The sequence below is a fragment of the Brachyistius frenatus genome, unplaced genomic scaffold (assembly GCF_029030835.1).
Source record: "Brachyistius frenatus isolate BFR_SWC_R1_liver_20210118 unplaced genomic scaffold, ASM2903083v1 Contig_601, whole genome shotgun sequence".
Lineage (NCBI taxonomy): Eukaryota > Metazoa > Chordata > Actinopteri > Embiotocidae > Brachyistius > Brachyistius frenatus.
This window is the reverse complement of record NW_027211200.1, coordinates 19,814-47,752: the sequence shown is the minus strand read 5'-3', so window position 1 is coordinate 47,752 and position 27,939 is coordinate 19,814. Positions and strand designations below refer to the sequence as shown.

The 27,939-nt window shown below is 40.7% G+C and overlaps 1 protein-coding gene across 1 annotated transcript in view; it reads right to left on the bottom strand.

Annotated features, from left to right (window-relative positions):
* Nucleotides 1-6,456: 6,456 nt before the first annotated feature.
* Nucleotides 6,457-27,939, bottom strand: part of LOC138614866 (heterogeneous nuclear ribonucleoprotein L-like) — a 38,937-nt gene continuing 17,454 nt past the window's right edge. Inside the window, exons 6-14 of the mRNA XM_069688460.1 lie at nt 27,812-27,908; nt 25,417-25,489; nt 14,170-14,241; nt 12,178-12,395; nt 11,314-11,435; nt 10,026-10,227; nt 9,712-9,769; nt 9,532-9,630; nt 6,457-9,345 (exon numbers count right to left, since the gene is read on the bottom strand). Of these exons, the coding sequence (XP_069544561.1) occupies nt 9,290-9,345; nt 9,532-9,630; nt 9,712-9,769; nt 10,026-10,227; nt 11,314-11,435; nt 12,178-12,395; nt 14,170-14,241; nt 25,417-25,489; nt 27,812-27,908 (997 nt within the window). The 3' untranslated portion in view covers nt 6,457-9,289. The remainder of the gene's footprint in view (nt 9,346-9,531; nt 9,631-9,711; nt 9,770-10,025; nt 10,228-11,313; nt 11,436-12,177; nt 12,396-14,169; nt 14,242-25,416; nt 25,490-27,811; nt 27,909-27,939) is intronic.

Genomic DNA, 27,939 nt, shown 5'->3' with positions numbered 1-27,939 from the left:
GCTTTTGCTGCTCGGACTGCCGCTGGAATGATGACAGACTCTTTTTGAATTCGCCGCAGTACAGCAGCGGTTTAAACGCACCAATGAGCTCGCGCGATGCTTCATTTCAAACCGGCCAATCGGGGAGGAAGACTGCCATGTGGGCAGAGCAGGAGACGACGCGCCGCCGCTGTTGGACTGTGTTGTGTTTCACTGGTGCTCGGATATATATCATCCTGACCGTGTTCCTTCAAACTGAAGGTTTTCAAGCAGTGTCGCGTGTCTGTCGCAGTTTATCAAAGAAAACAGGCACCGTGTGAAGCTCCCGTACAACCAGCTGGATGGTTTCACATTAGTAGTCATACGGGCTTTTATTTCGATCTAACTAGCAGTAGTGCTGCATTAGTGGCCAATCTGCCGGCAGCACCTGAACGTGTCTGTAGTTCTTCTCACCAAGTGTTAAATCCTCGACGTCACACCGTGTATAAATATCATACAGCGTGTATAAATATCATACAGCGTGTATAAATATCATATACTTCGTATAAATATAATATACTGTGTATAAATATCATACAGCGTGTATAAATATCATACAGCGTGTATAAATACCATACAGCGTATAAATACCATACAGTGTATAAATATCATACACCGTGTATAAATACCACACAGCGTATAAATACCATACAGTGTATAAATATCATACAGTGTGTATAAATATCATACAGCGTGTATAAATATCATATACTGTGTATAAATATCATACAGTGTGTATAAATATCATACAGCGTGTATAAATATCATACAGCGTGTATAAATATCATACAGTGTGTATAAATATCATACAGCGTGTATAAATATCATACAACGTGTATAAATACCATACAGCGTATAAATACCATACAGTGTATAAATATCATACACCGTATATAAATACCACACAGCGTATAAATACCATACAGTGTATAAATATCATATACTGTGTATAAATATCATACAGCGTGTATAAATATCATATACTATGTATAAATATCATACAGCGTGTATAAATATCATATACTGTATAAATATCATATACTGTGTATAAATATCATACAGCGTGTATAAATATCATACAGCGTGTATAAATATAATACAGCGTATATAAATATCATACAGCGTGTATAAATATCATAAACTATGTATAAATATCATACACCGTGTATAAATACCACACAGCGTATAAATACCATACAGTGTATAAATATCATATACTGTGTATAAATATCATACAGCGTGTATAAATATCATATACTATGTATAAATATCATACAGCGTGTATAAATATCATATACTGTATAAATATCATATACTGTGTATAAATATCATACAGCGTGTATAAATATAATACAGCGTATATAAATATCATACAGCGTGTATAAATATCATAAACTATGTATAAATATCATACAGCGTGTATAAATATCATACAGCGTGTATAAATATAATACAGCGTATATAAATATCATACAGCGTGTATAAATATCATATACTGTGTATAAATATCATACAGCGTGTATAAATATCATACAGCGTGTATAAATACCATACAGCGTATAAATACCATACAGTGTATAAATATCATACACCGTGTATAAATACCACACAGCGTATCAATACCATACAGTGTATAAATATCATATACTGTGTATAAATATCATACAGCGTGTATAAATATCATATACTATGTATAAATATCATACAGCGTGTATAAATATCATATACTGTGTATAAATATCATACAGTGTGTATAAATATCATACAGCGTGTATAAATATCATACAGCGTGTATAAATATCATATACTGTGTATAAATACCATACAGCGTATAAATACCATACAGTGTATAAATATCATACACCGTGTATAAATACCACACAGCGTATAAATACCATACAGTGTATAAATATCATATACTGTGTATAAATATCATACAGCGTGTATAAATATCATATACTATGTATAAATATACAGCGTGTATAAATATCATATACTGTATAAATATCATATACTGTGTATAAATATCATACAGCGTGTATAAATATCATACAGCGTGTATAAATATAATACAGTGTATATAAATATCATACAGCGTGTATAAATATAATACAGCGTATATAAATATCATAAACTATGTATAAATATCATACAGTGTGTATAAATATCATACAGTGTGTATAAATATAATACAGCGTATATAAATATCATACAGCGTGTATAAATATCATAAACTATGTATAAATATAATATACTGTGTATAAATATAATATACTGTGTATAAATATCATACAGTGTGTATAAATATCATATACTGTGTATAAATATCATACAGCATGTATAAATATAATATACTGTGTATAAATATAATATACTGTGTATAAATATCATACAGCGTGTATAAATATAATATACTGTGTATAAATATCATATAGCGTGTATAAATATAATATGCTGTGTATAAATATAATATACTGTGTATAAATATCATACAACGTGTATAAATACCATACAGCGTATAAATACCATACAGTGTATAAATATCATACACCGTATATAAATACCACACAGCGTATAAATACCATACAGTGTATAAATATCATATACTGTGTATAAATATCATACAGCGTGTATAAATATCATATACTATGTATAAATATCATACAGCGTGTATAAATATCATATACTGTATAAATATCATATACTGTGTATAAATATCATACAGCGTGTATAAATATCATACAGCGTGTATAAATATAATACAGCGTATATAAATATCATACAGCGTGTATAAATATCATAAACTATGTATAAATATCATACACCGTGTATAAATACCACACAGCGTATAAATACCATACAGTGTATAAATATCATATACTGTGTATAAATATCATACAGCGTGTATAAATATCATATACTATGTATAAATATCATACAGCGTGTATAAATATCATATACTGTATAAATATCATATACTGTGTATAAATATCATACAGCGTGTATAAATATAATACAGCGTATATAAATATCATACAGCGTGTATAAATATCATAAACTATGTATAAATATCATACAGCGTGTATAAATATCATACAGCGTGTATAAATATAATACAGCGTATATAAATATCATACAGCGTGTATAAATATCATATACTGTGTATAAATATCATACAGCGTGTATAAATATCATACAGCGTGTATAAATACCATACAGCGTATAAATACCATACAGTGTATAAATATCATACACCGTGTATAAATACCACACAGCGTATCAATACCATACAGTGTATAAATATCATATACTGTGTATAAATATCATACAGCGTGTATAAATATCATATACTATGTATAAATATCATACAGCGTGTATAAATATCATATACTGTGTATAAATATCATACAGTGTGTATAAATATCATACAGCGTGTATAAATATCATACAGCGTGTATAAATATCATATACTGTGTATAAATACCATACAGCGTATAAATACCATACAGTGTATAAATATCATACACCGTGTATAAATACCACACAGCGTATAAATACCATACAGTGTATAAATATCATATACTGTGTATAAATATCATACAGCGTGTATAAATATCATATACTATGTATAAATATACAGCGTGTATAAATATCATATACTGTATAAATATCATATACTGTGTATAAATATCATACAGCGTGTATAAATATCATACAGTGTGTATAAATATAATATACTGTGTATAAATATCATACAGCGTGTATAAATATAATACAGCGTATATAAATATCATAAACTATGTATAAATATCATACAGTGTATAAAATATCATACAGTGTGTATAAATATAATACAGCGTATAAATATAATATAAATATCATAAACTATGTATAAATATAATATATTGTGTATAAATATAATATACTGCATACAGTGTGTATAAATATCATAAATAAATATCATACAGCTGTGTATAAAATATAATATACTGTGTATAAATATCATACAGTGTGTATAAATATCATACATAAATATCATATAGTGTGTATAAATATAATATACTGTGTATAAATATCATACAGTGTGTATAAATATCATACAGCGTGTATAAATATAATATACTGTGTATAAATATCATACAGTGTGTATAAATATCATACAGTGTGTATAAATATAATATACTGTGTATAAATATCATACAGCGTGTATAAATATAATATATAAATATAATATACTGTGTATAAATATCATACAGTGTGTATAAATATCATACAGTGTGTATAAATATAATATACTGTGTATAAATATAATATACTGTGTATAAATATCATACAGTGTGTATAAATATCATACAGCGTGTATAAATATCATATACTGTGTATAAATATCATACAGTGTGTATAAATATCATACAGCGTGTATAAATATAATATACTGTGTATAAATATCATACAGTGTGTATAAATATCATACAGTGTGTATAAATATAATATACTGTGTATAAATATCATACAGTGTGTATAAATATAATATATCATACAGTGTATAAATATCATACAGTGTGTATAAATATCATACAGTGTGTATAAATATAATATACTGTGTATAAATATCATACAGTGTGTATAAATATAATATACTGTGTATAAATATCATACAGCGTGTATAAATATCATACAGTGTGTATAAATATCATACAGTGTGTATAAATATCATACAGTGTGTATAAATATAATATACTGTGTATAAATATAATATACTGTGTATAAATATCATACAGCGTGTATAAATATCATACAGTGTGTATAAACATCATACAGTGTGTATAAAGTCAGAGGTCCAGGATGTCTGTGAATCTCAGGTCCCTGCCGTGCCAGTCAGTCACGTGTCAGACACACGCAGTGGACCTGAAGGCAGCATATTCTCATGTTTTGTATTCCCCTCATGTAGTTTCAGGGTTTTGTGTTGATGTCATCAGGTGAGGGCTCCTGAGAGTGAGGCACCACAGTGATGTTAATGTTCAGGCTGTTGAGCTCGTGGTGAAACTAGTGAGCATTATTAGACCTTCCTGTTGGGATTAACACAAAGCTTTACGATGTTATCTACAGTAGATTTATGAGAAACCATTATAAGTCTCGATGCAAACTTTAGAACATTCCCGTGGGAGGACCACTTTTAGCATCCACTGGTGTTTTAACTGGCGCCTTTATCTTTTTTAAAATGATGCCATAATGGCAGATCATCAAATATTTATATTCTGCGTTTGATGTTTTTGTGGAATGTCAACTAAAGAATATCTGTCTCGTCCAACAAAAACACTCAAATGTCCATGAATCATTGAAGGTTAATTAAACACTGTGTGCAAAACTGAGTGACTTTCAGGCTGAGATGAGATGGTTTCAAAATGTGTCTTGACCCGCACAGCTGGAGGACATGCAGCTGGAGGACAGCTGGGGGACAGCTGCTCTCTGAAAGGTCCTACCAGTGCAGGTGATAAAGGTTTCCCTCCTGTACAGCAGCTCAGTGAGTGTTTGTGGATGAACTGAGTTCCTCTTATCGGTGTTAACTCGGTTATAAATGAACATGCAGAATTTCTTTCATGATAAATGCTGCTGGAGCAAAACATTTTCCCCTTGGGGATTAATAAAGTAACTATCTATCTATCTATCTATCTATCTATCTATCTATCTATCTATCTATCTATCTATCTATCTATCTATCTATCTATCTATCTATCTATCTATCTATCTATCTATCTATCTATCTATCTATCTATCTATCTATCTATCTATCTATCTATCTATCTATCTATCTATCTATCTATCTATCTGTCTGTCTGTCTATTTGTTGTGGTCCACCTCGGGGTGTGTGTGTGTGTGTGTGTGTGTGTGTGTGTGTGTGTGTGTGTGTGTGTGTGTGTGTGTGTGTGTGTGTGTGTGTGTGTGTGTGTGTGTGTGTGTGTGTGTTCTACCTGTGCAGGTGTTGAGTGACAGGAATCCTCCCAACACCTGGATGGCCTCTGACTGTGTTTAGTTCCAGTCAATGAAGAAAGTGATCCACTTTTAAAAATCTATATTAAAGTCATCAATAGAAGTTTTTGTGAAGAGAAAATGCTTCTAATTAAAAGATCGTTCCATTTTCACATTAATATTAATATTTCTATATTGTGCTCTGTCTACAGTATACTATAGTCAGAGTTAATAAATAAACATTAACTGGAAACTTTACTTCTCTTTAGTTGTATTTTACTTGTAGCTTTAAATACTTATCGATTGCTGAGTGTTCCTTAAAACGTCTCACTCAGAAAACGTGTTTTTTAAACTCCAGACAGCATGAAGAGGAGGAGCCCTCTGTTCTCCACAACATGACACCATGAAGAAGCTTTTCATCTGGAACTTGAATGCTTGTCTGTAAATGAAGACGAGGGACCAGCTGTGTGTGTGTGTGTGACCTCACAGCCCCAAACCTGCTTTTATTCAGTTTGAACATCGCACATAGAAGTTACAACCACAGAGATTCTTAAACGAAGGAACAATATTGTTCTATGGATTTTTCTGATTGTTTTGTTCGTGACTACAGAATATTAATAATATTAAACTTTACAGCCTCAAAATCAGGAGACAGTTGTGGGTCTGTCTCCCACCGTCAGCTCTGTAATTAACCCTCTGGGGTCTTGGCCACTGTTTTCTGCTGCCTCGGATCTCGCTTTATAAAAAATGTATAAATTCACTTCAGTCATATACAAGCAAGGAACTGATCCCAGTTCTGTCAGCACAAGCTGAGTAAATAATGTTCTGCTGCAATGCTGCAAAAAGTAAACTTACTGTAAAAAGTAAAATGTCCTTTGAATTTATAATATTTTATTAATTTTTACGAGCAACAACAACAAAAAAACTATGTAGGCATGTTTGGTTTCTTCCAACTTAAAGCTGAAGGCCTCAGGAAACAAACGGAAGTATAAAATGAGTGCTCTCCAGTCCTCAGAGGGTTAAAAACTCCCACCGGCTTCACTGACAGCAGCGTTCACTTCTCAAACCTCCAGCTGCAAGAACAGAAATAAAACCTCGTCGAAAATACGGGAAGATTCAAGTAAGACGAACCCGTCAGCGTCCGTTCAAAACCGTTACACAACATCTAAAAGAGCAAATAACTGGGACGGAGTGTCCCACCCTCTCGGCTCCTCTATTTACAGATTATGTACAATAAGCATGCCTGAATTCTCAACAGTGATGGATCCTGCCAGAGTGAATGAAAAGTCTCGGAGCAGAGACACAATACGCTGTTGGTCATTGTGCTTTCCAGAGAAGTGACCTCCAGCAGGCCCAGTGGGACCGGTCCGGTCCGGTCCGGTCCGGTCCGGGCAGCTTCCACATGTGGCTCTTTATTCATAGACTGGATGTTTATTTATAGATTGTTGAGTTTTTGCAAAAATAAAAATAAAAACTTAAATATGTGTTGAATTTCATAAAATAAAAAATAAAAATCCATATTGTGTGTGACGTGTGAAAACCGACCGGCCGTGAATATGATGTCGTTGCAGTAGTTGAACATGTGCAGTGCAAACTGGAATCCGTCTGAGTCGTGTGACGAGAGGAACCTGATGGGATGAAGCGTGGCGGTCCGATCGGACCCGAACCGGAGAGCAGCTTCTACTTGGACATGCCGGTCTCAGTAGCGGTGCACTCTGGGATTAAAAGCACGTTTCAGCCATTTTAAAACAGGACAGGAGATTTGGACCGTGTTGCGTTCGGTTGCACAACGAGCTCAGAGCTCCGGTCAGCTGATGAGTGAAGCGATGGCGTGTTTCCTGTTCCTGGCGGGAGGAACCACAAAGCAGGAGAACTATAATACAACGATCAGACTCCATCACGTGGACACGTCTTCCTCTGGTTCACACGGACGAGGACGTCTGTCCAGAGGAAACACGCTGCGTTCAGGAAGTCATGAGAAACAGCACGACTCTTCTTTAACGATCAGACTGAATATTATTAAGCATCAGAAAAACGTTCACTGTGACTCCCGGCCGGCCGTGGACACATCTGGACCTGAACATCTGTCCAGCAGCCGTCTGAGCAGTGAAGGAAAGAGATGATAACTCACTGTTCCTACTTACAGCAAACATGGGACCAGACAGGAAGCAGCTGACGGATGCCCCGCCCCCTCCCCATCCCATTACAGTGTATATAAACAGTTTGTGTTTCTTTTGCGTCGTCGTGTATCCTCTGAGGGAGTGATGGAGGCGCTTTAAGTCTGGATCATATGGAACACGTCTTATTCTGCTGAACCTGTCTGATATCTAAAACACGCAAACACTTTCCGTAATATTCTTCTGAGAAAACCACCTTCAGCCCACCGACACAGAGGACAAATGAAACACTGCATATATATACATAGAAATATCATGGGTTCGTTCCGCTTATGTTAATATTCATTTTAAAATATTAAAGAGACATTAAAGAATTCTAAAGAAGTTAAAGAAGTGTAAAACCCCGCCAGTTGTGGTTTCGAAAGAAAAACGCAACGACGGCCTCGCAGCTGGAAACATCTGTCCGGAGGTCAGATCCAAACCGAAGGAGTTGATGTGAACGTCAGTCTGAGAGGGTGGAGCTGCAGCTCGGAGGACGGAGGTCCATCATGTGGACAATAAAGGAATGGACTCAGTAAATCGGGTTTTTTTGTGTGCAGATCACGTGCTGAAAGAAATAAGGAGAGATGTTCATAAACATGATAATTCCTCCTTCGGGAAGGGGAGCGCTGTCCTCTGGGGACCGTCGGTGTCTCACGCTCACCGAACACCGGAGGGGACACTCTGTCTGCGGGCTGACCCGTCGCCACGGTGATGAACAGTTCACATCCACTTCTGCTGCACGCGCTCAGAAGCGTCAGGAAGCTCGTGTACGTTTGAAACGGTGAAATGATGCCGACTCCTCGTGCACCGCTGACACCCGCAGAGACGGAGGCGGAGTCACGTCTGCACGCCGTCTGTCCACCCGCTGGTCGAAGACGTCTGGGACAAACACGCGCGCGTCCTCCAGGCGTCCCCATGACAACACAAACACTGAGAGAGTGCTTCATTCTGCGATTGGATGGTGGGATGATGCTGGAAACACGTCTCTCTCCGTCTCCTGGATGTCCTTTGAAGGCCGTCTCTCTCTCTCTCTTTCCTCTCGTCTGCCCTGCTCTGTGATGCCCCGCCCCTCCTCCCCCTCTCCCAGGTCAGGGGTCAGAGGTCAGCAGGCTCAGCAGCCTCTCCTCCTGCTCCGCAGCTCGTTATAGATGAGACGAGGTGGAAAAGCACAGTTTGAGGGTGTATGGGTTGGACCCGTCTGAAACACACACAAGCAGACTTACAGATTGGAGCTGCTCAGGTCGTCATGACGATGAACACATGATGACAAATCTTTGTGTCTGACACCGGAATTATTAGAAGTCAAGAAGGCTTTTTTTTTTTAAGTGTATTTCACTTAAAGAAGGACACGGGGACACGGAGGACTGTAGGACCAGAGACTTACTGGGTATCCTGATCTGATAGTGGTTGAGGACGGTCAGAACCTCCACAGCTTCAGTCTTGCTGTCGAACTCCAGCAGGCCGGAGATGGTTTTGGACGAAGCTGAGAGACGAAGGCAGAAAACAGGTTTCAGAAACACGAACAAGAAGCCGGTCAAAAGTTCCACTCTGATGTTTTACTCACGTTTGGCATCAAACATCTTGAATTTGACAAAGCCGGGAACGTCGTGCTCCGTACACAGCTGTTCAAATACAGAAATACAAACATAAACGTAGGAGTCATTTCCGTATTAATGAATTAAACGCTGGGATAAAAACAGTTTTGCTTTTGGAGGATTAGGAAGTTGCTCTTCACAGAGTTCTAGTTTTACTGACGACAGATGAATGAATCCGTCATGTGAAGAAGAAACAGACAGAATCAGAGACAGAGGAGATGCAGCGAGCTACCGTCACTGTTTTAAAGTAAAACGTCCCAGAGACATGAACAGACAGTCGTACCCTCAGCAGGTGGTCCTGGGAGATGCAGGGGGGAACGTTGTAGTAGTGCAGCACTGCAGACGGGGGCTGGATGATGTTTTTGGAGGCCTGACCGGCGCTGCTGAAGCGGTTGTTCCTGGTCATGGCGAAGTCCTTGTAGCTGCTGCTGCCGTCCTCCAACTCAAACACCTGACTGGGGATCACAGCGTGCTGCTTCGACACGCTGCACACGACACGACACGACACGACACGACACACACACACCTGTGTTACCTGTCTGATCAAATCCACGCAGATCAATCTGCTCCTCATTAAAAGGAAAAGCATCAGTTCCCAGCTGAGACTGTGAGGATTTAATCTGAGACCTCAGTTATAAAGCTGTCAAACTAAAAGTTCTCCTACATGACCGATGAGAGCCTGAAAGTAAGAACTCAGAAATCACTGGGCTTCCTGTCAATCTTTCTTTGACTGAGTCTTGAATTGACAGACATCAAATCTATCCATCAATCTGAACATCAGTAAAAATAAACAGCTCCATGTTCCTGTGTTGGTATCTGACCCGTCACGTTACAGCAGGTTCGTTAGTTTGGGATTGTTTTTGCTTTTTCCCTCCATCTGTCGTTCACCTGATCTGATCTCTGCCTGCTCTTCTTTTATTTATATTTAATGTCCTGTGTGATTCTGCTGAGTCAGCTGAACTGTAGCCGACTGACAGCAGGAGAAACTTACTGCAGACTGAAGCAGCTGATCAGTGAATTAAAACACTACGCTGGTTTCACTAAAGCCTCCTCTGGGTTTATCTTGTTTTTTCTTTTAGTTAATATCACATATAATATGTGTTATTTCTGACACACATCAGGCACACAGCTGTGAGAGGCCCCGCCCCTTTGATCCACAGCAGCGGAGACGTGTTGGACCAGTGAATTAACCAGACCCGAATCATTGTGGTGCTGATGTTCAGGTTCCTGTTCTTGTTCTTATTTACTTGTATATTTTTGTGACGTGTTCATTTGCATACAGGAAGTGAGCTCCGATGTCGGGTGGGAGCAGGCTGCTTAACGCTGGCCAGGAGGTTGAAACACCCTCCTGGTTATTAAAGACATGATGAAGCCTGCAGAACTTCCTGTGGATCCTCCACTGTTCCACCTCTCCATCAAATATCTGCAGCTTTTGGCCTGTTGGACACCTGAAGACGTCACCTTGAGCTCTGGGAACGTGTGAATTAAAAATAATCCAGAAAATAATCGCGTTCCATTTGACTATTGAAGAGGCTTCACAACATCTCTGTGCATATCGACGTGCTTCTCACCAGACGTTGAGTCTTTTGCCGAACACCTTGATGCTGTTGAGGTGTGTGATGGCTCGGTCCACCGCATACTCATCTCCCATCTCCACCAGGGCTGTACCAGGAACACTCTTCATAAACTTCACCTGCAGGCCCACACACACACACACACACACACACACACACACACACACACACACACACACACACACACACACACACACACACACACACACACACACACACACACACACACACACACACACACACACACAGCTATCTTATACGATGAACATGCACATGTTGACGATTCCTTCACTGTTCAACTCTACAGTCTTTGTTCTGGGGAAAATATAAAACCCCAGTTTCCAAAAAAAGTCGTGATGCTGTGGTGAATAAGTACAGAATGATTTGTAAATCACATAAACCAATATTTAATTAAAAATGGATCAAAGACAACATATCAAATGTTGAAACTGAGAAATTGTATTGTTTTATGAAAAATATCAGCTTATTGAAAACATTTGGAGCATCATCAAATCAAAAATGCGACAAAGAAGACGCTGAACTGTTGAGCAGCTGAAATCCTCAAATTCAAAATGAGCATATATTTTACATAAAACAATAAAATTTCTCAGTTTCAACATTTGATATGTTGTCTTTGGTCTATTTTTTTTTAATTAGATATGGGTTTACATGATTTGCAAAGCATTGCATTCTGTCTTTATTTACATCTTACACACCGTCCCAACTTTTTTTGGAAACTGTGTTGTACATTTGAAAGCTGATCTGAAGCTCATACGAGGAGAATATTTGATGTTTACAACAGTTTCCTTTGTTTCTGTAGAAGAGAAACATCCCAACCTGTAAGAACAAACACACGCTCACCTTCTCGATGTTGCCGTAGAGGCAGAAGAGGTTGAAGATGCGGATGCAGTTCATCTTGGAAGGATGGAGGCCACTCACCATGGCAACAGAGCTGGGGGCGTGGCCAGAGTAGGAGGAGGATGACTGGGGCAGAGGGTAGGACACCATGTCTGGGACGTCCACCGAGGTGAGTTTATACCTGCTGTTGCTGGGCAGAGGCAGCAGGGGGCAGGGTGGACCTGAGGAGGACACTGCACTCAAGTTCACTGCAGTCATCGTCATGGAGGACAAAACGTCTGTGATGCAGCAACGGAAGACACCACCGGGGTCAGAGCCTTCGTCACGAGGTGAGTGTGCAGCACCTCCACCGCCACTCTGCTCTAGTATGACTCGTCTCTGAGATCATACATGCTACACGTGACCTTCTCTCCCGGTTTCTTCTCCACCAATCCGAGTCGGACCTGGTCAGCTGCTTCATCTCCCTCACTGCCTGCTGCAGGCTCCGCCCCCTGATTAACCTCCTGCAGTAGTGCTGTTGTTGACCACACGATGACCCCCCCCCCAATCAGCCTACCCAGAGGCGACTGATACATCAGCCTCAGTTATAATAATACAAACAAGTCCATGTGTGTGTGTGTGTGTGTGTGCATAGTGTGTCTCCTGTCTGAGTCATTCTATAATTCAGTTTACATTTCACAACAAAACAAAACAAATAAAAACATTTCTTGGTGGAACAATCGGCAGCTGAAGTTTGTCTTGATTTTGGGACAAACTGTTTATAAATTAAGAAATTTACTTCATTAAAATGAGAAACCACGAAGTTTTCAACTGAAAAAAAAACTGCCTGAGGAACTTTCAGCTCAACACGTGGTGTTTGTGAGATATTCTCACTTTCTCTTGGAGAAGAGATCAGTGGAAATAAATATCATGGACATGAAATGTACCCCAAATGTAGAATTAGTTATTCATGGATTAAAAAGGGGGCTGATAGTAGATGTGGAGTAATTTTTATGGGTTCATTCGACACATTTACATGTAGGAGGGAGGGTCTTATTGTTCCTGACACCACATATATAAATATTTGATCTAAAATTATTATCCATAAAAGATCTGGAATAACAACTTCCCAGAGGAGACTGATGCAGCACAGGTCCTGCAGTAAACTGGACATCCGTCCCGTCTCTTCATCAGGGCAGGAATTAAACAGTTTGTGAATCTGATGATAATCTGATGATAAAATGTTTTGATGATTATCTGATGATAAAATAATCTGATGATAATCTAATCATTTCCCTCCTTCAGTGCACAAACTGATCCCAACACACACTTTATCAACTGATACGTTCCTGCAGTGTTGTGCTGCTTGTTGCACTGAGAAAAAGGTGTACATGCTGGAGTGGAGACATACTGTGTGTGTGTGTGTGTGTGTGTGTGTGTGTGTGTGTGTGTGTGTGTGTGTGTGTGTGTGTGTGTGTGTGTGTGTGTGTGTGTGTGTGTGTGTGTGTGAGAGAGACATACTGTGTGTGTGTGTGAGACAAACAGTGTGTATGTGTGTGTTTATGTGTGTGTGTGTTTGTGAGACAACTTAAATTAAAGACAGAGTAATTGTCAAGGATAAGTTTACAAATGCAGGTGAAGGTATACCTGCTGCTACACCTCTGACCACTACACACGACAGGATATCTACACCCAGGCTGGTGAACGTGTGTGTGTGTGTGTGTGTGTGTGTGTGTGTGTGTGTGTGTGTGTGTGTGTGTGTGTGTGTGTGTGTGTGTGTGTGTGTGTGTGTGTGTGTGTGTGTGTGTGTGTGTGTGTGTGTGTGTGTAGGACAGTATCAGGTTTCACCTGAGGTATGGGGACTGTAGATGAAGTAGCAACATAAGGCCTCAGATTCAGTTACCACTTTACTTCTGCCGGTGTGTGTGTGTGTGTGTGTGTGTGTGTGTGTGTGTGTGTGTGTGTGTGTGTGTGTGTGTGTGTGTGTGTGTGTGTGTGTGTGTGTGTCATTCTTACCGTAGCCGTTATCACTGTAGGATGATGGGTGTTCTCCTAAAATGGCCTGTCTCTGTCTTCCCTTTCCACGGTCTGAAACACACACACACACACACACACACACACACACACACACACACACACACACACACACACACACACACACACACACACACACACACACACACACACACACACACACACACACACACACACACACACACACACACACACGGTTATGTTGTGTGCAGGGCCGACAGTAATTCACTTCAGGACAACACACAGATGAAGTCTTTGCATTCACAACCTCACACACCTTCACAGTGAAGTTTCTAAAAGGGATTAAATCCGTTCCGCTCGTCCCACTAATGAACTAACGGACGCTTTAACGAGTCCACAGCTCACTTTTGTTCTGTCCTGTATGACAGCTGTGTGATGAAGCTGCAGGCTTCTTCCCAACGTTGATGTAATCTCAGATCTCAGCAATGAACTTGGTGGTAAATATAAATGTTGTTGACAGAAACGATGCACAAAACAACGAGGATCCTGAACGCACAGCGAGCAGAACAGCACCGGGTCGACTGACATGTGTGAACTCTGATGTGGTGAGATGTGGAGGGACACTGCTGACGTGGAAGGAGGCGTACTGATGGATCATCCCCATGGAGCCACCTTCTGAACCACAAGCATGCAACCGTGTAAACACCTCCGGGGTCGGAGAGCTGCGACTTTCTTTTCTCCGAGCAAAAAGCAGAAATGAAAAAAACCTTAAAAAGAAAAATCCATTTAAGCAATTTTACACAGAAGGGTGTTTTAACGTCGTTATTGGCATGACAGCGATGCGCAATCACCGTGATGTGCAATCACCGTGATGTTAAACACCCTCCAATGTGATACTGTGATTATACAACAAGTTACCAACTAAATAAAACACATGATCTAAATGTGTTCATATTGTGGAGCAACTCACTCTCAAAAAAGACAACTTTTTGTTCGTGTCATCTCCATTTCCATGGCAACACATGGGGTACGACTAACAACTGGAAAACAAGCAGTAGAGTCTTATGTAATCTATGCAATGTTTACCCCTCCAAGAAGTAGTCCAACCCTTAGCAACCACCTAGCAACAGAGGATTTCTAGTCCGTTTTTTGCTTTCTTACGGAGCCCCGTAGCGGCCATGGAGAGAAAAGGAATTAAATCATGCGCATGAGATACTAAGTTGTTTTAATCAATTAGTTCTGAAGTTTTAATTAATTAGTTCCCACATTTGAATTAATTAGTTCCCAAGTTTTAATTAATTAATTTCCATGTTTTAAATCAATTCTTTCCCACGTTTAAATTAATTAATTCCCACATTTTAATTGATTCGTTCCTGTGTTTTAATTAATTGCCACATTTTAATTAATTAGTTCCCACATTTTGATTCATTAGTTCCCGCGTTTTAAATTAATTCTTTCCCATGTTTTAATTAATTAATTCCCACATTTTAATGAATTTGTTCCCACGTTTTAATTAATACGTGCACACTAGATAAGTTTATACAGAGACATCACAGCACAACAGTCTTCAACCTGCTTCAACTGCCAGTCGACCAACTATAAAGTTGACAACATCCTCAAAATCAGCATATTACTAACAATATAATCCACAAACTCCCAGTATCATCGTTATTATCTTTTACAAACAATAATCCTTTGCATCCCTTCATTTCAGCTGTGCTTGAGGTGAAGGAGTTGCAGCTTTACTGATGCTGGTTGCCCTGCGTCCTCTGAGGTTGAGCTCAGATACCTCCAGAAGAAGACAAGTTCCCCCGCTGGGATCGTCTGTCTCAACCACCTCACGGCCACAGCAGAGACCGGCCGCTAAACTGAGAGCGCTTCCTTCAGGCTCACTTCTCTTCTCACCACAACAACACTGGTTCAACTGCAGCTCCATCTGACCAGCACACGTGAACAGGCCGTACGCTGCTTATTACAAGCTGACAGAAACACAAGACAAACACGCTGCGCCTCCAGATCGTGTCCGTGAAACAGAACACGGCTCCGTCCTGCTCCCAATAGAAATGTTGCTGAGATCTGAGACACAAGAACGTGAAACTTTTATGGCACAAATCTCTGCCATGCATTTTCCCCAAAATGCTGAACAGAGAGAGGCAGCAGTCAACGAATGTTTTCAAAATGTTAAAAACGGTCACAACGGAGTTCAACAATTATAACAGCTGAATCCAGCTGACCACAGCCTGCATCCTCAGTGCATTCAGCATCTGAAGCCAACAGTGGGCATTTAATCACAGGTTCTGTTTGACCTGCTGCTGAATGTTTGTTCTTCCCTAAACAGACACATGACATTTTTAATAACTCATATTATGCACAAGATCAGTCAAGAAATAGATGGACTTTTGACAGAATCTCTGTCTGTCATTTACTATACAGGGATTAGAATAAAAATACAACCTCAAATGACCAGAAAGTGATGCTCTAAAGAGGTGGGATGTAATAAAGTGAAGCAGAAGCGCTCGAGTCCTTCTACAAACAGGTAAGTACTTATTGTTAGTTAAAAGTACGTTTCCTTAAAATACATTCATGTTTTTATAACCCTGTTTCCAAAAAAGTTGGGACGCTGTGTAAAATGTAAATAAAAACAGAATGAGATGATTTGCAAATCATCTAAACCCATATTTAGTTGAAAATAGACTAAAGACAACATGTCAAATGTTAAAACTGAGAAATGCTTATTTTGAATTTGTTGGCAGCAACCCTCTCAAAAAAGTTGTGACAGGGTCAACAAAAGACTGGAAAAGTTTGTGTAAAGCTAAAAAAAAAACACCTGGTGGAACATCTCACATCTAATGAGGTTACCATGGCAACAGATCAGTAACATGATTGTGTATAAAAAGATGATTTCAGAGAGACAGAGTCTCTCAGCAGTGAAGATGGGGAGAGGTTCACCACTCTGAAAGACTGTGTTGGAAAATAGTTCAACAATCTAAGAATAATGTTCCTCAACGTAAAACTACAAAGAATTAGTGGATTTCATCGTCTACAGTTCATAATATCATTAAAAGATTCAGAGAATCTGGAGAAATCTCTGAACACAAGGGACAAGGCTGGAAACCAATATTGGATGGTGGTGATCTTCAGGCCCTCAGGCAGCACTGCATTAAAAACACACTATTCTGAAGTGGAAATCACTGCATGGGCTCAGGAACACTTGTGAAAACCATCGTCTGTGAACACAGTTCATCGCTGCGTCCACAAATGCAGGTTAAAACTCTCCAAAGAAGAAACCAGATAGAAACATGACATATTTCTCAGTTTCAACATTTGATATGTTGTCTTTGGTCTATTTTCAAATAAATATTGGTTTATGTGATTTGCGAATCAATGCATTATGTTTTTATTTACATTTTACACAGCGTCCCAACTTTTTTTGGAAACAGGGTTGTAAACCCTCCTCAAGAATAATGATTTGATACCCCCCTCTCTCCTCCACCAAAGAAAACAAAAAACAAAAACAACAACAACTTGTAAGCAGCTTATGGTAGTAATGGAGGTGAGTAAATAAGAATAAACAGCTTGAAGGTGGTTTTATTGAGAGAGAGAGAGAGAGAGAGAGAGAGAGAGAGAGGCAGCTCTCATGATACACAGGAGGTCATGTGATCAGATGTGAAAGAGACAGTACCTGGAAGGCATCAAGCTTTCTCTTTTTTTCTCCCTCAGCACGAAAGAACATCAACCTGCATTACATTATCATCACAATAATAAACACATCACCATCATCACTGTGGCTGTCAAACACATGTCATCACTGTCTCAGCCATCACAGCAGTACAGACTGCAGTAGAAATACAGGATATCCTGCATGGAGGCACACTGCAACCACACACTTTTATTTATTTTAGAAGAGCCACAGTCAGCTGACAGAAAGACAGCGAAAGGTCATTACAACCTACTGAGACAATTTATGATGTCATCTGACAACTATCGGGGGGTTATTTGTGTGTTTGTGGTCCCGCTCACCCGCCATCTTTCCAGCCCACATTCTCCAAATTGCTCCAGAACTGCTCCAAAAGAGGTTCAGGATGTAGGATATAGTTCTGTTTTTATGTTAAAGTGAAAGAACTTCACTTAAATTCAAAGTCTGTTCAGCCACTGTCGGTCCCTCTGTGAGGCTACACAGTGGTGACTGAGCCTGAAGTCCACCGTGGCCACATTCACAGAAAGAAGTCACATGCACAGTTAGCGACTCGTTTACCATCAGCCAGCAGCTGAGAGGGTGGGCGGAGCTGCCAACAGGCCCGCTCTTCAACAGCCTACTGATTACCATCACATTTGGTACCTCTGAGAAGTAAAGTCCAGTAACACAGCTGTAATTAACACTTATCACCACAGGTGGCGCCAAAGAGGAGATCAGAGACTAAACCCAACTTTTACATCCTGACTGCTTTCCTTCCAAACTGCAGTCTCTACATGTGGGGTTTATCACCTCATTTTACTGTTCAGGTTTAATAAATACTTTTAAATTGTTTGAAATTATATTTTTAAAACCTTTATTTTGAAATCTAGAACAACAGACTTCTTTTTCCATCGTATGGGAACAACCAATCAGCAGCCATCAGTGATGTCATCGTTGGTTCGTGAACGTTATGAATCCTCCAGTTCAGATTCTGTCCTTCACCATCTTGATAGTTCGGAGCGGTTTGGAGCAGGAAGTGACCATATTTGGACGAGCTGGGGGAGGAGCCAGCGGTGGATCTGACCGATCTGATTGGAAACCTGACGATACTACGTCCCGCCCACCGATAGCTGTAACCTGACTGCACCACAGGCCTGTCAATCAAACAAACACGCCCCCAAAAACAGGTCTTCTTGAATCTTCTTTTCTAATGAATGAGGGATTATTTTCAGATGGACCTCCAGAAAACTAAGAAGAAGGAGTGACTTTAGCTAACAACACCGAGATAACTGATGGACACATTTTATTCACTTTGGATTTGATGAGAGAAGTTGAATGGGAGTCTATGGAGCCGGAGGCTTTTTGGAGCCGACCTCTAGTGGCACTCGCTGGTATTGCAGCTGAAGACACTTCTGGATCAGAACCATTTTACAGACCTGAAGCTATGAACTCTTTTATATTCAGTCGGTGGGAACAATGCAGCTAATATTTTAGACATGGTGCAAATATTACTGTCTAAATGTGTTACTTTTTCTACCAGAAAATAGGCACAGTTACTATTTTCTAGTAGACACAGAGGACAGAGGGAATATAAGTGACAAATGCTGTTGATGGATGAAATTCAGTTCATTCATCATTAACAGCTGATTCTTAGTAACACCGTCTTTCTCCATGTCTGTAGAGTTCTTTGTGTTCTGCTGTCATCAGCAGCAGCACTCATGTTGTATCGATTTACACAACGCAGCACGGCTGCCTTCATATTTTAAATCTTCTGACGAGGCAAGCGTCTGAGTGATTGACCTTCTCTGCTTTAAACACGGATTCAACATTTAACATCCTTTCAAAAGCCACAACTGAAGTGACCAGCCGGAGGAAATCTGAAATCACTCTGCAAAAAGTGATGTGCAGTCAGTCTGCTAGTTTGTTAAAGCAGCTGCGTGGATGTGCAGCAGGGAGGTGTCTGAAGATGAAATCTGTCCTATTTTAGCATTGTTCAAATTTAAACTCTTTTGTGACCTAAAATTAGTGTTTATGAACCACTAAAACAAGTCAGAGCTGATCCCTCTCACCGCTGCAGCTCCATCAAAGTGATCACTAGCAGCAGATCTGCAGCAACACAGACACACACAGAGTCCAGCGGGTGCTGCTGCACATGTAGACTCTCATCAAGCACCCAAATACAGCAGCACTGTTGATACGACTGAGTCAGGACGGACGGCTGCTTCTGTCCTTTAGGGTGACCTCCTGCAAGCTGATCTGAAGCAACATGAGCTGAGCAATGCCTCAACACACACACACTCTCACACACACACACACACACACACACACACACACACACACACACACACACACACACACACACACACACACACACACACACACACACACACACACACACACACACAGACAAAAATGCACATGCACACACGTACACGCACACACACACACACAGATTGACAAGGAGTTCCTTTAGTAAAATAGTGGGAGGGTGAAGAGAATAAGAAAAAGGAGAGAAAGAGAGAGGGGTAAAGGATTGTTGAGGAGGAGGAGGAGGAGGAAGAGGAGTAGGAAGAGGAGGAGGTGAGAGGTATGTTGGAGGAAAGATGAGAAGGAAATGACGGGAGGAAGAGGAGGGTGAGAGGATTAGCAGGAACAAGATGATGAGAGTGCATAAGATGAAGGGGGTGAAAGCAGAGAAGCAGCAGGAGGAGGAGGAAGATGAAGAGGAGTAACATCGTGAAACAGAAAACATCCACACTGCTCTGCTGTGTAGGAGTGAAGTGTGCACAGGCAGCACAAACATAAAGGACAGATCTATGATGAGTCCGGCTGACCTGATAGTGTGTTAAATGTACATAAATGAATACACAAAGCTGTTTTTAAGTCGACCTGCTGCTGTGTGTAGAACCATCCTGTTCATGCAGGATTCAAAAAGACTCAAAAGACGCAGAGAGCTTCTTAACGTAACAGTCCAAGACAGGTAGGAAGGGATATTTCCTGAGAATCTACAGGCACCGTGGAAACAATCCATTTGTGCATCGTGCCAGATTTAGTGCAGATTAAGTGGAAGAGAATCAGAAGAGGTGAGACCACCGACTGGATATAAAAGTGTTCGTAGCTTCAGGTCTGTAAAATGGTTCCGATCCAGAAGAGTCTTCAGCTGCAATACCAGCGAGTGCCACTAGAGGTCGGCTCCAAAAAGCCTCCGGCTCCATAGACTCCCATTCAACTTCTCTCATCAAATCCAAAGTGAATAAAATGTGTCCATCAGTTATCTCGGTGTTGTTAGCTAAAGTCACTCCTTCTTCTTAGTTTTCTGGAGGTCCATCTGAAAATAATCCCTCATTCATTAGAAAAGAAGATTCAAGAAGACCTGTTTTTGGGGGCGTGTCTGTTTGATTGACAGGCCTGTGGTGCAGTCAGGTTACAGCTATCGGTGGGCGGGACGTAGTATCGTCAGGTTTCCGATCAGATCGGTCAGATCCACCGCTGGCTCCTCCCCCAGCTCGTCCAAATATGGTCACTTCCTGCTCCAAACCGAACTAACAAGATGGTGACGGACAGAATCTGAACTGGAGGATTCGTAACGTTCACAAACGCTGGTTGATGATTGGTTGAGATAGTGAAAACACATTTTATCCACTGCTAAAGAAAACAGAAAACACACCTTCAGCGCTGTGTATCAGTGGATAAATGAAATGTGAACACGCAGCTCAGAGAGGCTGAAAGTTTCAATGGTGAACGTTTACAGACAGGTTGGAAGACTGTTTTTCTGTTTCCTGTTTTATTTTGAAGTTCTCCCTTGTATTCAGTTGTTTCCTGCTGCTTTGATCGTGTAATCATGTTTCCACTTCACCATGAGTTTAAACTGGACCTCCTGTTCTTCACTCTGTCACCAGTGATGTCACCGTGGACTCTCCTCCGTCTGCACCTGAACCTTTTCTTTCAGTTTGGTTTTATCTGTCCATCTCATCATCGAGAGCACGATATCTCAAGAATGCCTCAAGATAATTTCTTCAAACTTGGCAAAATGATTCACTTGGTACCAATAATGAACTGATTATATTATACTAGGAGGTCAAAGGTCAAACTTACTGTGACCAGAATGCGACCATTTCTCATGAACATAGGATTTTCTAAGGAACGCCTGGAGGGGATTTCTTCAAATGTTACACAATCGTTCACTTGGCCTCAAGCAAACAAATAAAATATTATCATTAAAAGTCTCTAAATAAAATACTATCATTAAACAAATAAAATATTATCATTAAACATACTTGGAATCGACAACACTGCTGGACATGATGCTGCTGAATCAGACATATTAACTTTTGTATTCTACACTTCCCTCTTCATTGTTATAACTTGGCACCGGCATTACCCAGAATGCAATGCGAACATCCAGTCAGAGATTTAGGCGTGTTGAAGTATCCTGTGACCTGCAGCAGAGATGAGGAGCCGGCTGCAGAGGTCTGATGAGCCCACGACTTTCTAACTCTACACCGTTATATTATCTTACTTTTCAGGTTTGTAGAATATCATATATTCATACTTGTTAAAAGTAGAAACGACCGGTGTATTAAATCGCCGACCATAACGATGCCGAGTCAGGACTTGTCCCAGTGTGCGTCACTGCAATGTGCCTCCATGAAAACATGTAACGCTGCAGGTACGTGTTCATTCAGGGAACACGTCAGATGACAGAGTTGGGACCGGTTCACTATGCGATCAATAACTCCATCGATCCCTTTTAAACGAGGCGCTTTAAGGTGTCATTAGTGACCCCTGCATGTTCATTATAATGTCCACCGTAAATATGTCAGGCTTATTCAGAGGGTGGCACCAGGGTAAAGGTCATAGGGTCACATGGGGTCATGCCCAATTAAAATCATAAATGTGAATTTACAGATAATCTGTTCATTAAATATTAACATGTTCACCGCTGGTAAACACATGAGGCCTCACCAGAACTACTATGAAATAATGCTTAATGATCTACCCACAGAAAATAATGTACTGGTCTGGGCCCGAGTTATCTGGACCGGTATCCTGAGCATCATCATCATCATCCTCAGCCTCACTGGCAGCAGGACAGGGTTTTATTATCAGTCACCATTTTAAAATAGGTTGACTATAAAGAAGCTTTAAATGTTTGATATTTATCATCCATGAAGTTAATCTCATTTCTGGAGTTGATTGAACTAATTAATGAACGGACCCCAACATCCATCCCATCATACAGTTCAACAGCTTTCAGAGAGAGTCCTGATCTACACACCACATACAGTACAGAGAGAGCAGCATCAGTAGAGTTCACTGTACACAGGACGGTGTTACAGAGGCAGCGCTGCGTTCAACAGCTCACCGGTCACATGCACGTCTGACTGTACAGCTACTGTCATCAGGAGGTGTCACAACTCTGACTTTCATCAGCATCCCAATGTTCACACGAGAAAAACTCACTTTACAAACTGGACTTATGGTGCATTCATAGATTTAATCTTTAATCAGTTTAACTCATTAATTTAGACTAAAAAGTCAGTTCAGACCTTATTAAGATGTTTTTTTTTGGTTTACACTCTCTCAGTCTCGGTTTAAGACTGTTGTTACATGTTTGAAGTGTGACGACACGAGCTTCTTCATTCCCATCAGCACGTCTCAGTTTCACAAAACAGCAAAGTTAGCATCTGGTTTTTGTACTAAACTGGAGCCTCATTTATAAAACAGTGTGTACGATCCACACTAAAAGTGTACGTGCGCACGAAAGCAGAAAATGGCTTGCGCAATAAAAACATTCCGATTTATAAAACCGTGCGCACGCACACCTGCACGCAATGTTCTTTTTATAAATCATAATCCAGGTGGAAATGTGCGCTACGTAGATCCGCCTCATGTCCTCCTTCAACACGTTATGAAGGTCGATGCCTCTAAAACGATCTGTGTGGGTCGGCGGTTCTTTCTCTGACAGAGTCGAGGTGTTTGTGGACGAGGTGGACGATATGAAGCTCAGATTATTCGCTGGTCACAAACTAAAGAAAACACGTTGCAGTGAGAGAAGTTCCACCGCGACGTCTCCATGACGACGCGCAGTGGAAGAACTTCTACACAACAACTGCAGTCAACTATGAGAAAATATTAAAAACTGACTCTGTTCTGCAGTTCTTTAGCCTGATGCTGTTTGATGTCATCTTGTATTTGTTACAGATGATGATGATGATGATGATGATCAGTTTGCCTTGTTAACGCGGTGAAAAGAAAAATGTGAGATTTAGATTTGCTTCTATTATTTACCGTCTAAAGTTGCTGATGGAATAATTAAAGGTGACGAGCCGAACTGATCCTGCTGTTCTGGATGTTAATGATAAAGTGGACTCGCGTCCAAATAAGATGTGAAGTGACATTGAATGTGAGAGACTTCGTTATTCGTATCAAGATGTCCGTCACGTTTCATTTCTACAATCTGGCTTCAGTCCACCACCTCATCGTCTGTCTACAAACATACGTACGGAGTCACAGTTTGCTTTCAGGTGCCACATTTTCCTGTTAAATGAGTTTTTATAAATCCAGGTTTGGTGTGGGGAGCGACGTTCGCCTCTTTCAGGCCTTTCTTGCGTAACGGTGATAAATGAGACCGCTGAGCTTTACGCTGCACTTTGTTCTGCACCTGCACAGAAGCCCGTGTCGTGTTTAATGTAGATTAGACTTAATATGAACATGTAGTTTAGAGTAAAATCAGATGTTGTGACAGCCCTGACGCCGGAGGAGTAAAGTGACAGAGGGCAGAGTTTGGACATTAACTGTAGATTCACATAGCCAGAGCTTGTCGAGCCGTTTCAAATGTCTGAGTCAGATTTTTAAAAAGTTAGTTTGGGCTCATCTTTAGAAGTTTTGGAATCCAGAGGCTCTGAGGAGCGTCGGCAGTGTATGGACCAGACTTCAGGCCATGTGTGACTACTTCTCCAGACTGAGGAGGAGAATTAAACAGGCGGTGGAGCAGATAGAGAGAAGGAAGCGCTACCGGAGTCCCGCAGAGAGAGCTGGCCGAGGCCTCCTGGGCATGTTGAAGCAGCAGCTGCATGGCGGTCAGCAGGAGTGAGATCCGGCTCTGTCCTCGCTCTCTTTCTGTTTGTCTGCGAAGGTGAAGATGGGAGAAAGCTGCTGTGCATGGTCAGCCTGACGTCCATCCCTCTGTCTCTGTTCTCTCCCTCAACGTTTCTCTCTCTCTCTCTCTCTCTCCCCCCGCGGGAGGTGGAGGTGCAGGCTTGTGAGAGGCCCCTGATTGGCTGGTGTGAGCGTGTAGATTGGAGATGGAGAGGCGGGAGGCGCAGGAGTCTTGGTGCGATGGAGGTCTGTGGTCCAAACTGTTTATGACTACGCTGCTAATCCACCGTCTGAAGATCTGGACGCAGTTTCACAGAGACGCCTGTGAGAACTGAGGCCGTTTCATCTACTGGTGTAAGGAGGAGGGGGAGGAGCCTCCACAGAGGACTCAGACAGGAAACAGAGGCCTACCTTCCACAGGGTCACCCCGAACAGTCGGGATGTCTCACTGACACGACAGTGAAAGAAAGATAACAGAGAAACAGTCTTACCTCGTCTGACCAGGTATGGCTTGGTGTAGTCCCAGCTCTCGTTGTCATTCTTTATCACGTTCAGACGTGTTGGCTGTCGACACAAACATCACACAATATTTCAGTTAACTGAATCAGGGACATAGATAATATCATCTCTGCCACTACACACTGCTTTATGGACATATGATTTTAAATTCCTTCTCTTTGTGTGACATTTTCAAACCTTCAGTCTGTTTCATGTTCTTCAACGTAAGCTTGTTAGAATCAAAACTACACGTTTTATTTTGAAAGGGAACAAAGGAAACCCAACATGCATGTACAGCAGGTCTGTGGGTGGATTAAAGACTCACGTCGAACACCTGATTAACAAACTGTCTGCTACTGATTAATTATAATTATAACGATATAATGTATGCAGCCCTCCCCAGAAGGGAGTTGCACATCTCATCGTTTGTAAATAAACATATAATGTATGAATAAATGTGTATCTATAAAACTCTACTGCAAAAAACTGATGATGATGATGTCGTTCAGTAGAGTCAGGTCACCGGATATTCATCATGACTCCATGTTTAAACACAATAATTCTCTAAATAGAAACTAAACAAACAGCTCTCATAAAATTTCAAAATAAAATGCTCCAGATCCCTGAGTGCCACGTGACATCTTCATGGCAGACGTTTTAAAAGGCTGCAGTGAAAAGTTGTTTGTCTTTATATGAAGCTGATCTCTCTTCAAAAAGACATTTTGATCTCAGTGAGAATATCGGTTTAAAATAATATGTCATCTGCACAGATTTGATAGAATCTCATTAACTAATACATTTTAGTTTTTCGTATTTCATTTAGCCCGACTTTCACCGACGCATCACAGTCACACATATGTATGAGTATGTGAAACTCATCCTTCAGCTGGTACCAACCATCAACCATCAGTGATGTCATCATCCATCAGTGATGTCATCATCCATCAGTGATGTCATCGTTGGTTTGTGAACGTTATGAATCCTCCAGTTCAGATTCTGTCCGTCACCATCTTTACTAGTTCGGAGTGGTTTGGAGCAGGAAGTGACCATATTTGGACGAGCTGGGGGAGGAGCCAGCGGTGGATCTGACCGATCTGATTGGAAACCTGACGATACTACGTCCCGCCCACCGACAGCTTTAGCATTCTAAAAACCTTGTGAAACTTGGAACACCTGTGAGTCCTGGTAAAACAAATTCCGACTTCTTTAGGTTTTGCGTGCGGGCGTGACCAAATTGCTCGCTTGCACCCCCTAAACTTCCCCCTATGCTGCTACTTTCTCCCACATGCACCAAATTTGGAGCAAGTATATCAGACCAAGATCTACAAAAAAGTCCTCAACTCAACAGGAAGTCGGCCATTTTGAATTAAGTCAATTTTGCCGATTTGCACGTGTTTGTACTTTAACGAACTCCTACAGAATTTATCGGACTGACTTGGAATTTGGCCGGTGCAGTCTTATGAAATGTGGGATGAGGAGTTATTCAAAGCTTCTGAACTTTTTGAACGGTGTCCGTGGCGGCCATTTTGAGTGTCTCGCCATGAAACTACAACTATATATCTGCGTGGTAATATTCTTTCATAGTTATAGCGCCTCCTGCTGGCAACAGGAAATTACATTTTGCATACTTTCACGTGCCCCTTTGAGCTGGTTCATCACAATGACATAAAATCGGGTCGATGTGGCACCATGACACAGGAAGTTGTTGTTTAAGGTCGAGGCAGTTTTCATTTTTCGTTTCTTTTTGTGAGGACCCTCCGATGAAACAAAAGATAAAACTTTCATGTTAGATGGATTTCAGAATTGAACTTCTTTGAAACACATTCATGACGCTGGTCGTTTGAATTGTGCTTCATTATAAGACGAGCATGACACTGATAGAAACTCCAGTAAAGCAGATGAGAACTTAGAGCAGGTCACCCTGCTGCGCTGAAGGCTCGCAGGGCTTTCAGTCCACATCTCATCACTGCTCTGTGACATTCATTAACCCTGTCCTCAGACACGTCTCATCACTGCTCCTCACTGCAGGGCTACAGCTGCACTACATTACACTCATCACATGTCTTCATCCAGGGAACATCCCTTTAACACATCACTGAGAGCACCTGAAGGTACCGCTGCAGGTCTGACCGCCTGACACTCGTTCTTCTTACTTTAACATGTGGAAAAACCAACAAATCTCATAGTTGTTTGGTTTTGTTTAACATTTAAGTCATTTTATGTGCAGTGTTTTTTTTTCCTGTTTGTAGTGTCAGAAAAAGGAAAAAGAGTCGAGCTGAACCGCTCAGTAAGATATTCAGTGGAAGGAAAGACGTTCACGGCAGTCTTAAAGAACAGTGTGTGTTTTGACATCAGGCTGCTGCTGCCGATGTGTCCGCTGACTCTTACCCGTGCATATTCGATCTTGAGAGTGCAGCAGCCGGCGTAGATGTCAGCTCCGTTCAGAGCTGCTTTGGCCTTCTGAGCACACTGAACCGAGTCAAACCTGGAGGGGCGGAGTTAAGGAGAGAACGCCA